The sequence below is a fragment of the Antedon bifida genome, chromosome 1 (genome assembly GCF_963402885.1).
Source record: "Antedon bifida chromosome 1, ecAntBifi1.1, whole genome shotgun sequence".
Classification (NCBI taxonomy): Eukaryota; Metazoa; Echinodermata; class Crinoidea; order Comatulida; family Antedonidae; genus Antedon; species Antedon bifida.
Genome location: NC_136226.1, coordinates 4,047,345 through 4,059,160, shown reverse-complemented (window position 1 = coordinate 4,059,160; position 11,816 = coordinate 4,047,345). Strand labels below are relative to the sequence as shown.

The following is an 11,816-nucleotide window of genomic DNA, read 5'->3' as shown; positions in this document are numbered from 1 at the left end:
GATATAAGGACATTTATGTTAAAATTAAGGAATATTAAAATCATTATTAATAAAATAAATATGTGTTTAGTATGTTTTGAATATTAATATAATATAATGTTGTAGGCCTAAAAACTAGGTGATGTTGTTATAGTTTGTCATTATTAAAAAGCATTATTAAAAATTGTCCAATATTAGAATACAATAAATCACTCCAAGAAGCCCATGGGCTTATTAAAGAATAATTACCAGGCATTATACTGTTATCATATATTCTGTATTAGAATATTGTACTATAAAATGAAACAGAAAAATGTTGTTATGTACCACCCGCCTTTATATGGGCATTTTCTCAAAATGAGCTGGTTTCAAAAAATTATTTTGTAGACAAAATACTGGGATTTGTTCTTAAAAAATTTTGTGGTATAAAAGTATGGTTGATGAAATCATTTAACAGTATTATGAATAGAGAACAGGGGGCGGATCTAGACTTTTTAAAACATAACATAATAATATTAATAGTCTGTCAAAAATAGTTATCAAAAAGTAGAAGTCATTTTAGCTGTAAAAGGGGGAGCAGGTTCTATAGAAAATGGATTTTTTTCTTTTCATGTTCTGATGTTAAGTAGCCTAAATCTTACTATAATACTATATGCATGATTTTGATCTCAGGAATGAGATGCCGGGTTATATACAAATTACTGTAGTCCATGTTTAACTTTTTAAGAAGAATGACACACCACACATTACTTAATACAAGATACCTATTTGTGATTAGCAATCAGATTAGATAGAGAAGAAGCATTTGTGATGCAACTTCAGTTTGGTCTTATCAAATAATTTTACCTTATTTAGGATGACTGTATAATTCCTTGCCATTATGTTGTAATTTATATATTTTATTTCCATTGTACTATGACCATCTTTCCCTGAGTAAAATGAAATATGAAATTTCAATATGAAGTTTATTGTTTTTGTTATGTTTCAGAAATACTGTATATAAATAGCCGATTAAAACATGCCTCGATTAAACTAGGGAGATGTAAATTTATTTGCATTTCTTTGTTTGAAATCATATGTTTGATATTGTGGTGGAAAAATTACTTTTGGTAACCACTTTTTAGCATGACCAATTTATCACCTACAAGTATCAAGTACTCCGTACAGTTTCCAACACAAAGCACACAGACAGTAAGGTCTTGTAAAACCGTCCTCGTCAGATACCAAACTAAAAATTCGCAATATAAATGCATATTTTGCATGTCATACGCAAAAGGGTCGAAGTTCATTAAAATAATCATTGTTTATTTTCTTCACGCTGCTTCAACTTATTTTTTGATAACAATATTTTTCATGGTAAATAATATAGTTAAAATAATGCATGAATTGAATAATGTTTTTATAATGTTAAAGTCTATCCTAATAAGTTAGTAAAGAAAGACTAATTAAAGTAAGTCCATACGGCTAGGCTACGCACCACCACCACACTACAGTCACACCACCAGCACGCACCAGTCCCACCTTGCTAGGAGTAGGCTAGTACTAGTAGGCTTTACTAGCCGGCCTAGATACTAGACGCCTCTCTTGCTGGTCTAGTCTAGCTAGAACAGCAGTAGGCTACACCTAGCCCTAGTAGTATAATCTATATATGAATGATCCTGAACTGTTTAGTATTATTGGGCCAATTAATTCAGTTACACAGACAAGTATGGTTGGTTGGTATATAGCCTACTAGTAAAGTGGTAACGCCAACGGTAAGCAGAAAACAAAAATTATAGTATACCCTAGAATCTATGTTATTTAGTGGACGGGCAATAATTAAGCGGAAACACGCTCACCCGATAGGCCTAGACTAGGGATGTCCTGCTATCTTAGAATTTGAACAAGCTTTTTATGAATAGTACTTTAGTAGCTACTGATTTTAAGGTTTGTAGTATTTTTTTTTAAATTTTAATGCGTCATGTTTTTCTTTCCAGCATCTGTAGTTGAAGTCTATTGATGATGGCGGCATCAGTTGCTGGTCAGATTCCATTTGGAGAGCTTGCTACATTTCTTGAGAAAGTGCAAAAGAAGCAAGGAAATGACAATAAGAAAAGACTGTTCCGGGATTTCCTTGACAAGTGGAGAGTTTTCCATACACACTTGCATAAAGATAATCCGGACAATGTATGTACCAACCAGAGGGCATTTTGCTCGTGTATTGGATTCAAATCAGAATATATTTACTTTTTTGAATACAAAATATTATTTTGTTATGTGTATTCATTACTACTGTATTGTATTAAAAATTGATTTTTAAAAATTTCAGACTGATACCTTTTTCCCAATTATGCGCCTTCTGTTACCTCAACTGGAACGAGACAGACTTGCATATGGCATCAAAGAGGTAAAGTATTAACTTTATTCCAATTCAAATGAAGCCAATTTAATCCAAAACCTTATTAAAGATAATATTGTTTCCCCAGTATAAATAATTTTTTGCAATTTTTTTTGTTGAATTGTCATTTTAATGTCACAATAGTTTAAAACAAATTTGACCAAAAGTAGGATTTTAAAAAATTTGCTGGAAACACTTTAATAAAATAGTAAATTGTCTTAAATTACTTATTTTTGTAGCACACACTGGCAAAACTGTACATTGAAATTCTTGGATTATCAAAAGAAAGTCAAGACGCTAAGAAGTTAATAAACTATCGATCCCCAACAGCAAAACAGGTTGGCACTCACCTTTTTACATCAATAGCAAACTTTACCAAATCTAAAGCTTCCTAAATTCGTAAATAAACAACAATAAACAATATTTATTGTCTTTAGGAAGCAGGGGACTTTGCTAGTGTTGCATTTTTTGTTTTAAGGAATCGATGTCCAGAGAAAGGCAGGTAAGTACATCATATTTTACTCCAGTTCCTGTGAGTAATGTTCCATTTATCATCTTTTTGTCATTATTACTACGTAGTTCAGCTGTCAAAGGGGGAGCATGCGCCCCTTTAAACGCTAACCTCTGAATCCGCCCACTGACATAAATTTTGATAATAGTTTAAGACTGTTTAATGTATAAAATACATTTTCTTTCATAAGATATTTACCACTTTATTGTTTTAAAATTAAAATTGGTATCTTTTTTCAGTTTAACAATTAAGGAAGTTAATGATTGCCTGGATGGAATTGCTTCAAATAATGCCGCAAAGAAAAAAGATCTTGTGAAAAGGAACTTGATGCATCTACTACGGAACACAAGTGCACTGGAACAGAAATGGCTCATTAGGATGATTATGAAGGTATCTGGAAATTATATTTCTTTCATTCTCTTTCCCATCTACACAGACCTCTTAATTTCCCTGCTTATCTCGGGTATTTCCAAATATTTTGGATGGAAAAAATGTTTAATTTTATTCTTTTAGACTCAACTATTTTTTAACTAAAACTAAGGTAAAAAATGTTTTGCCCAATTTTCTATCTTTTTCACACCTGGAAAGCACTTTACTATAGATTTCAATTTCTATGATTTTTTTATTTTGCCCTCTATAGTTTTGATGTATTTTTAATTTCTCTTTCTCTTTTCTGTCGATATTTATTTTTTAAGCTGGGACCTGTTTGCCAGTCAATGAATCAACACATATGTACATACATATGCAAATACCCCATCAATTTATTATCCTATAAAGTATTGCCTCATCCCCACTATTGTTTATTTGTTTACCTAACTTCCAAAATAATTATTTAATTAATTTGATCAATGTCTTATTTATTTAGGAAATGAAGGTTGGACTAAGTCAGAGTTCCATCTTCTCTGTGTTCCATCAAGACGCAGATGAATATTTCAATGTCACCAACAGCTTATCAAAGGTAAATTATATCAAATGTTTAAATAATGACATTTATTATATTAATTTTTATACATTATACAGAAAATGTATTATATTATTTTTTCCTTTTTTATCTTTTCCAGGTGTGCAAGGACCTGAGGAACTCTGAAACCCGTATGAATGAGATAGCAATTGAGGTGTTCTCACCATTTAGTCCTATGCTTGGAATGAGGGCTACAATAAACCAGGTAGGCCTAACTTTCAATTGAATTTTATCTACCAGAGTTGTATTTTGCTGATTCTTTATGCATTCATTTTTTTCCATTTCAGCTGAAAAACTTCCAGTAATTGTGTTCTTAAATTGTGACCCGAAAACCAGTTGGTCCCTTATATATTAAAGATATATTGTCCCCCTAAAAAATAATTTTTTAAATTTTTTTAGTTGAATATGCCATTTTAATATCACGTAATAGTTATTCACTATGACAAAAACTTGATCCAAAAAAAACCCATTTTCCACCAAAAAAATGTAATTTAAAGCAAAATATACCTAAATTGTCTGGTTGAAATTAACCATTTCTTTTGTCTTTTTATAAGTGAAATAATTGTGTTCTTAAATTGTGACCCGAAAACCAGTTGGTCACTTATATATTAAGTGATACAATCATTTGTATGATTTAGAACAACAGTATTTTATAATCATCACATTTCCTTCTTTACAATAGGTTGAGAAATTGATGGACCATAAGCCTTTCTTTATTGAAACAAAGGTTGATGGTGAACGTATGCAACTCCACAAGGATGGCAACAAGTACAAATATTTCTCAAGGAGGTTAGCATTTTATTAACACTTTTTTTTTCGTCTGAATACTGGAAATTTTTCAAAAACCAGTAATTTTTCAAGTTTAAAGTTCAAAAAGTTGAATAATTGTTTTATAACTCCAAACATTTTTTAAAATGTTACCCCTTTCAGGTCTCATGAATACAGTCATGTGTTTGGTGAAGATTCCTATTCAGGGACATTTACACAGTATGCTGCAAGGTACTTCAAAAGGTAGATATTTTGTAATTTGTTATATTTATTAAATAATTGATATACTGTACAGTACTGTACTGATGACATGACTTGTGGCATGCAGAAATCTTTGCTGTTGATTATTTGTCTTTTTGTTGTTTTTTTTTAGTGATGTAAAATCTTGTATTTTAGATGGTGAGGTGATTGCCTATAATCCAGAAACTAAAGCTTTTATGTAAGTTTACAGTTCATCGTATTTCTTTCTTTTAACGTTACGTAAAAGAAGACCAGATTAAATGGGCTATATCTCCACATTTAAATATGTATCATAGGAAAATTCTTTAATACATTGTCACATATGATATCACATATGATGCCTGTATTATGTTTAGTTTAGACTATATATATGATATATGATACAGGCATCAGATGGGATACATATGTCACACTGTATTACAGAATTTGGCTACTGTATGATACGGGACAAATTATTGATTCAGTACAGACAATCTAAAAATAAAGGTTTTGTAATGTTTTGCTTTTGGAATGATTCTAAAAGGAGACAAATCAATGAGTTTTAAATTGTTGTTTATTTTTTTCAGGTCAAAGGGAGAAAACTTTGATGTCAAATCAATGAGAGATACTGGTGAGTAGTTAAAAATAACAACAAACAAGCAAATAAATTGTCTTCTTTAACAAGATAGGATAAACCTATTAAATACAATGGCATATGCAAGGGAGTTGAAATGATCACTATTGTGCCATCCAGTACAATAAATGTATATGTTATGGGTTATGGTGTATGTTTATTTTCTTTTTTTATTTTACCTTCAATTTCTTTTATTTGTTTTATACAGATCTTCAGATTTGTTTCATTGTGTTTGACATCTTGCTGTTGAATGGTCAGAAACTTGCCAACCTTCCTTTCAAAGAGCGAATCCATTACATTCCAAAGTAAGACATTTGGTTTCCAGAAGATACAACTTGACATAATTCACACAATATATAAAGCAAATGTAATCTGTTTGTGTATGTGCATTCTTAAACCATATGATTTATTTAAAAAATTATTATGAATCATGTTATTTATGATGTTCCTCAGCACCACTCAATAACATGATTTACAATAATTTAGGAAGGCCTGTAGCTTGAGGCAGGCATAAGTTAGTTGGTCTGATGACTGAGCTGTGTTTTGTATTACAGTCTTATTGTCATGTTAAAATCTGTTTCAGGGTGTTCACACACACAGAAGGACGTATTGAGATAGTAACACGACAAGATGCTTCTACAAAGTAAGTCTACTCTAACATTTAAATGTTACTTTGTTGATGAATCATACATTCAGCTACACTCAGTGGATCCTTTTTAGAGATTACATCATCATAGAATCAGCTTAAAAATCAGACTAAGTTTGCCCTTGGTGAGTTGTTATAAGCATTGCACTGATGCACTGTCTCAATTTATTTTTTGTTATAGACAAGATGTGGCTGATGCTTTAAATAAAGCAATTGATGGCAGGGAAGAAGGAATTGTTATAAAGAATCCGGAATCTATTTATAGACCAGATAAACGAAAAGGTAAATTCTTTAAAAAAAAATTTACATTGATCAATTTCCTACAGTATTTAAAAATATTGTTGAATGCATTTCACACACCGGTAGAAAAGTGGCAATTATATGGTTTTAATTTAATGCTTGAGGTTAATCTTTTTACAATCTGAGTTTTTTTAAAATTATATGTAGCTACTTTGATCTTGGCTATTTCTTTAGGTCTATGCCTAAGCTAAAGGCTTTCTTATGTTTAAATCAGCTCTCTCAAAACTCACCTTTATTATTCTTTCTAATTGATCTGAGACCTGCTGGGAGTGCCTCATAAATGTTTATATTATTATTTCTTAATTAATATGGACAATTCTATTTTAATTTTGCACCATCTGTTACTGTTTTCCAGGAAGTGGATGGCTCAAAATTAAACCTGAATATATGGATAACATGATGGATGAGTTAGACCTACTTATAATTGGGGGTTACTTCGGAAAAGGGGTACGTCAAAGGTTACAGTTGTTTTACCCCTGAAAATGAATACATAGGCAGATTCAAAGGGGCCCAGCATTTTTGCATTCATGAGACATTCATTCATTTTGTATCGCCTTTTATATATGGAAAAAAAGTATTTTTTAGAATGATATTATTGGAGCTTTAGATTTTATGTATAAGGGTACTCACTCTTTTCTTTCCTACTCAGAAACGCTCTAAAGTGATTTCTCACTTTCTCCTCGGTGTTGCTGTACCGCCCTCAACCGAAGGAGATGAACCAAAGTATTTTAAGTCTTTCTGTAAGGTAATTCACAGTTGTTCTTTTTAAATTTTGTGGTGAATCATGTGATGATTTGTTCTCATGACAAAAAAGCAACTCCACTCCTTGGTACTGTATACTCCACTCCCAAAGCATATTTTGTGTATGTTTGTCTTGTGAGTTCCAGTTGCCATTTTTGAGAAGAAAATACTAAATTGCCTAAAATATTATCAGTAACCTTTTGTAAAATGGAAAAAATGATGGTGAATAATTTTGATTTCTTTTAATTTTAGGTTGGGTCAGGATACACATACCAAGAACTCTATGATCTGAATGTGAAGCTGTTACCCCACTGGAAGGCACTGGAGAAAGACAAATGCCCACACCATCTACTGTTGACAAATGTAATTCATCCATTATACTAGTTGTTATTGGTTATATTTCCTCATGACAATTTGACATTTGAAATGTCAACAACTATTTAATTTTCACACAGGGGCAGATCCAGGGGTTGTGATGGTGAGGCAGAATTTCGTAAATTGTAATGCAAAAGATAGGACATCAAATTCAGCTCAGCCCTTCATTTCACCATTTTCAGGCCCTAATATACACATCACATCAAATAATATACAAATAATGTATGGTAATTTTTTTCAAAATTAATTTTAAAATTATAAATATTTGTTACAGGAAAAACCTGAGATATGGATTGAACCATCACAATCAGTAATTGTTCAAGTTAAAGCTACTGAGATTACATATGCAAAAGAGTGAGTAGGAGTTCTCTTTACTTTGTAAAGTGAATGATAGCTAGGCAATATTACTATGCATGTTTTTAATGTACCTAATTGTTTCTGTATTGGTTTTTTAGTTACAGAACAGGCTGTACACTGCGGTTTCCACGTGTAGAGAAGTTGCGAGATGACAAAGCTTGGAACCAGTGTATGACAACTGAAGAACTAAGTAATTTAAGGAAGGTAAATTACGTCCTTAGAAAGATTCAACTAACTTGCCAAATGACAACAAAATTGTTAATATCGTTATCTACCTTATCTACCTCATACCTTTTTAGTAGACATTACACTTTAAAGGAACACATTCCTTTTTTCACACACTTTCTTAGTTACCCAGTGAAAACTGATTCTGTGTACTGAATAAGGATTAATTGGATCATCATGAATCTATTGTGTTTGATTGTAATTTTTGTATTTATATAGATTCATAACACAGACAAATTGTAAGTTAAAAGCAATGCACCTCTCATCTGTACAAACAAACAAGAAGAACAATTTGAATTGTCTCTAATTTAATCTATACAATGGCAGTTGTACTTTTGATGGTAGTTTTAAATATTTGCAGTTGGCTGATGGGAAGTTGGCTTCACGGCATGTTGTGGTTGATGATGACCAGCAACCTCAAGTAAAGAAGAGGAAAATAACAAGAGTTGATCAGAAAGCTAGCGTGGCAGCGAGATTCCGTGCTGCAGATACTTCCAGTCTTAAACAGGTTAGTAAATTATGTTTGAATTGGTGATTTTGATGGCAGATGGCAGTAAGTAGGATAGAGGATAATTGGTGTTGTAATGATGATGTTTGAGCAATGAAAGTGAAGTTGATGTGATGACGGTGAGGATAATGACAGTATAGTATAATAGCATTGTCAACAGTTGTCCCAACTTGGGAAAATGAAATATTGGGTAACAGGTCTTCAATTGTAAATTTATGCACTATCGTATGTAATCCAAATCAATCAAAAGAAGTTGCAGAATTAGCACAATATCACTCAAAATATATTTTTTTAAACGCCATTCTTGAGACTTGTGTGGAATACGTAGATATTCAAAGTAGTATGATGTATTAAAAATTGTTTCCTACAGATTTCAGAAATGTTTGAAGACATTGAGTTTTGTATTTTTAATGGTCCAAGTGATTGTCCTAAAACTGAACTTGAGAAGAAGGTGGTTGAGCACGGAGGTACAATTACTCAAAATCCAAGTGTGGACACCTACTGTGTAATTGCTGAAAAGGTCAATGTCAAAGTTCAAAATGTCATAAGGTCAGTTTTTTAAATTTCAGTATTGAAATTTATGAACATTTTAAATTGTTTAGGATATTAAATTAATATTGATATTATAAATTATATGTATATTCTTTTATTTCACAGTTCTGGGGAGCATGATGTTGTACATGCATCTTGGTTAATTGACAGTCTTGTAAGTTTTAATTCCATTTATTTGATATGTTATTACTTATAAAAAATATAATTTTAAGTATAGTAGTACTTAGTGTTTTGTTTGTTTGTTAGCACGATAACGAGTTTACAATTTTCAAGTTATCATTCTGAATTTTTCAGTGTAAATAAATATATACTTACAGAACATGCCTATTAAAATTCAAGAAAATCGGTTCATTAATAACTTTTTATTCTTTTAAAATGGGCCGAAATATCAACAACCGCCCTCTGTGGCAATATTTTGATAAGTACTTCACTCAGTTTCAGTGCTTTCATTCGGATTGTCAATTGATGAAATTTCCAATTATTCTTGATTTAGGTTTATTATGCATATTACAATATTATAACTAAAAATCGTAAAAGTAAACAACATCAGTAATTTTGTGGTTGTTAAGAATTTTGAATTGTCCTACTTATTAGAAAAATAAAAGTATGTTACCATGGTTACCAAAACACATGATACACAAATCTCCTGAGACAGCTGCCGAATTTCATCTGCAATATGATCGCCATGGTGACAGCTATACAGAAGATGTTTCAATAGAGAAGCTCAAAGAAATATTTGAAAACATTGAGAAACAGGTGAGATTCATCATTATTATTGCTTACTTGGTTGCCATGACACCATCATCTTTACTATCTGTTATCAATCTTATTTTTTCCATTATCATTATTAATAGTAGCATAATCTGTGTCGACATTTATACCCCTTTTCACTGGGTACAGCTAAAAACGTCTGTGTCATAAATATTCGTATTATACTTGATTGGCTAATTTATGTATGGGACGAGAACGATTCTGATAATGATTTTGTCTTGCATTCAATGTTTATTAGTCTTAGTTTCTATTTTATCAATTATAATATTGTGGTAAAGTTATTTCATATATTCATCTTTTACAGAACAGTAGTAGTAAGCTGAGTGCGTTAGAGATAGCTGAGATTGAGCATAAGTACTTCACAGATGAATCTCCTCTTGGCTTATTCCGCCTTTGTAGAGTCTACATGGACAACAGTCTTGTGATCAGTGACCCAACCACTGTAGGTAGCTCAGTTACTTCATATACAGTATTTTACTTCTTTGATAACATGTATTTTTCCAAAACACTAGTGCAGGATCTAGTCCAGTGAAAGTAGATTTGTAGCACTGAAAATTGAAGCCTGTCAAATATCTTGAAATCAAACTTTTTTATTTATTATCAAATATAAACAGCAATTTAGCAATAATCGTAAAAAAAGAAGGAATTTTGGCACACATATTTTATTTTGATTTTTAACATAGAAAATAAAGGACAGTATGCTGGAGTTGGTTGCCGTGGAGATGAAATTCCACGGAGCGACTGTAACAGATGTTCTTGATGAGGAAGTTACACATATTGTGTTTGATAAAAAGTAAGTTTTTAAACTATTACACATAAAAACTGTTAAAAGTTATGTTTTTTTAAACTAAATATTATATCAATTATTAGTATTCTTATCTATAAATATTAAATATTTTTTGTATTATTATTTACAACTATATGCTAAATATTTGTATTTATTTCAGTGACCTGACAAGACTGAAAAGTTGTCGAACTTTGAACCATGACCTGCAGAAAAAGCGCCACTTGGTTTCAACAGATTGGGTCGAGGCATGCTTACAAGTAAAGCGGTTAAAACGAGAACGAGACTACGAACCAGATACTCCAGAATGAACCTATGACTCGCTGCCTACTCGACAGAATTTCACACAGTTCAGACAACAACCTTCATCTCTGTAAAGGTCAACCAAACCGTTCTCAATAGTCTCCACAACAACAGAGACTGAGATTGACCAGGAAAGTGGAGTGTGCACATGAGTCAGAAGTCTACTTAAGGCCTCCTTACCTTACCTCGGCTCCATCATCCCCTATCGGATGTAGCCCTCCTCAAGCCTCTGCCATTCCTTTCTGTACTGTCCTAGGCCAAGTTGTTTCTGTAAAAGATATGATGTCATCCTCTGGACCTCCAGTTTTATCCAAAAATTGGGGCAGATCCAGAAGCAGGGGAACATCATCTGCACACACCCACTATCATTTTATTACATCATGGTAAAATTCAGATAGGAGTTGGATGGGAGAAGGGCGAGTGGTACTTCCTCGTCTAGTTTCGTCACTGTGTAAAACAAAAATTAGTGGAGATATAACATACAGATTACTGAGAATACAGAGAACTTTGTAAATACTGTATATGCAAATGTTATATTATATGTATTCCTTTTTTATTGTGTATGGATATGATCGTTATTGTATAAAGATCAAATACTTTATCAAAGTCTTTTGTATCAATATATTTGGTACTAAAAAATTTAAATAAAAATCTTTGTGCAATTTAATAAAAACATTTTTTATATCATGCTTCATAATCAAATGAAAATTCTTAATAAAGATGGAGATTTGTGAATTACCTGTATTCATTTTTGTAATTCTATTGTTTATGTATGTTACAAATAAACAATATACCAATATTGTTT

General features: G+C 31.6%; 1 protein-coding gene across 2 annotated transcripts; it reads left to right on the top strand.

The window, feature by feature from the left end:
• The first annotated feature begins 1,255 nt into the window (after positions 1–1,255).
• LOC144852499 (DNA ligase 4-like) lies at positions 1,256–11,743 on the top strand. Of its 2 annotated transcripts, none has more exons than XM_078710342.1 (27): positions 1,256–1,335; positions 1,956–2,145; positions 2,288–2,365; positions 2,596–2,694; positions 2,794–2,858; positions 3,107–3,257; positions 3,733–3,825; positions 3,929–4,033; positions 4,511–4,617; positions 4,759–4,839; positions 4,970–5,035; positions 5,403–5,446; positions 5,658–5,754; positions 6,033–6,092; positions 6,277–6,377; positions 6,751–6,842; positions 7,045–7,140; positions 7,389–7,499; positions 7,786–7,865; positions 7,967–8,072; positions 8,455–8,601; positions 8,972–9,150; positions 9,259–9,307; positions 9,748–9,909; positions 10,229–10,366; positions 10,608–10,717; positions 10,872–11,743. In XM_078710342.1, the coding sequence occupies exons 2-27, from the start codon at positions 1,978–1,980 to the stop codon at positions 11,017–11,019; spliced, it is 2,733 nt and encodes a 910-aa protein (XP_078566468.1). In that variant the 5' UTR covers positions 1,256–1,335; positions 1,956–1,977; the 3' UTR covers positions 11,020–11,743. The 2 variants fall into 2 exon arrangements, with proteins under 2 accessions (XP_078566468.1, XP_078566476.1); XM_078710350.1 differs by lacking the exon at positions 1,256–1,335 and adding an exon at positions 1,615–1,733.
• Positions 11,744–11,816: the final 73 nt, after the last annotated feature.

Excerpts from the sequence above, each read along its gene's own strand:
- LOC144852499 (XM_078710342.1), top strand. The coding sequence starts at position 1,978 with ATGATGGCGGCATCAGTTGCTGGTCAGATTCCATTTGGAGAGCTTGCT. Across the intron at positions 7,500-7,785 it reads ACCATCTACTGTTGACAAAT|GAAAAACCTGAGATATGGAT; the intron begins GTAATTCATCCA and ends TATTTGTTACAG. Across the intron at positions 9,151-9,258 it reads AAAGTTCAAAATGTCATAAG|TTCTGGGGAGCATGATGTTG; the intron begins GTCAGTTTTTTA and ends TTTATTTCACAG.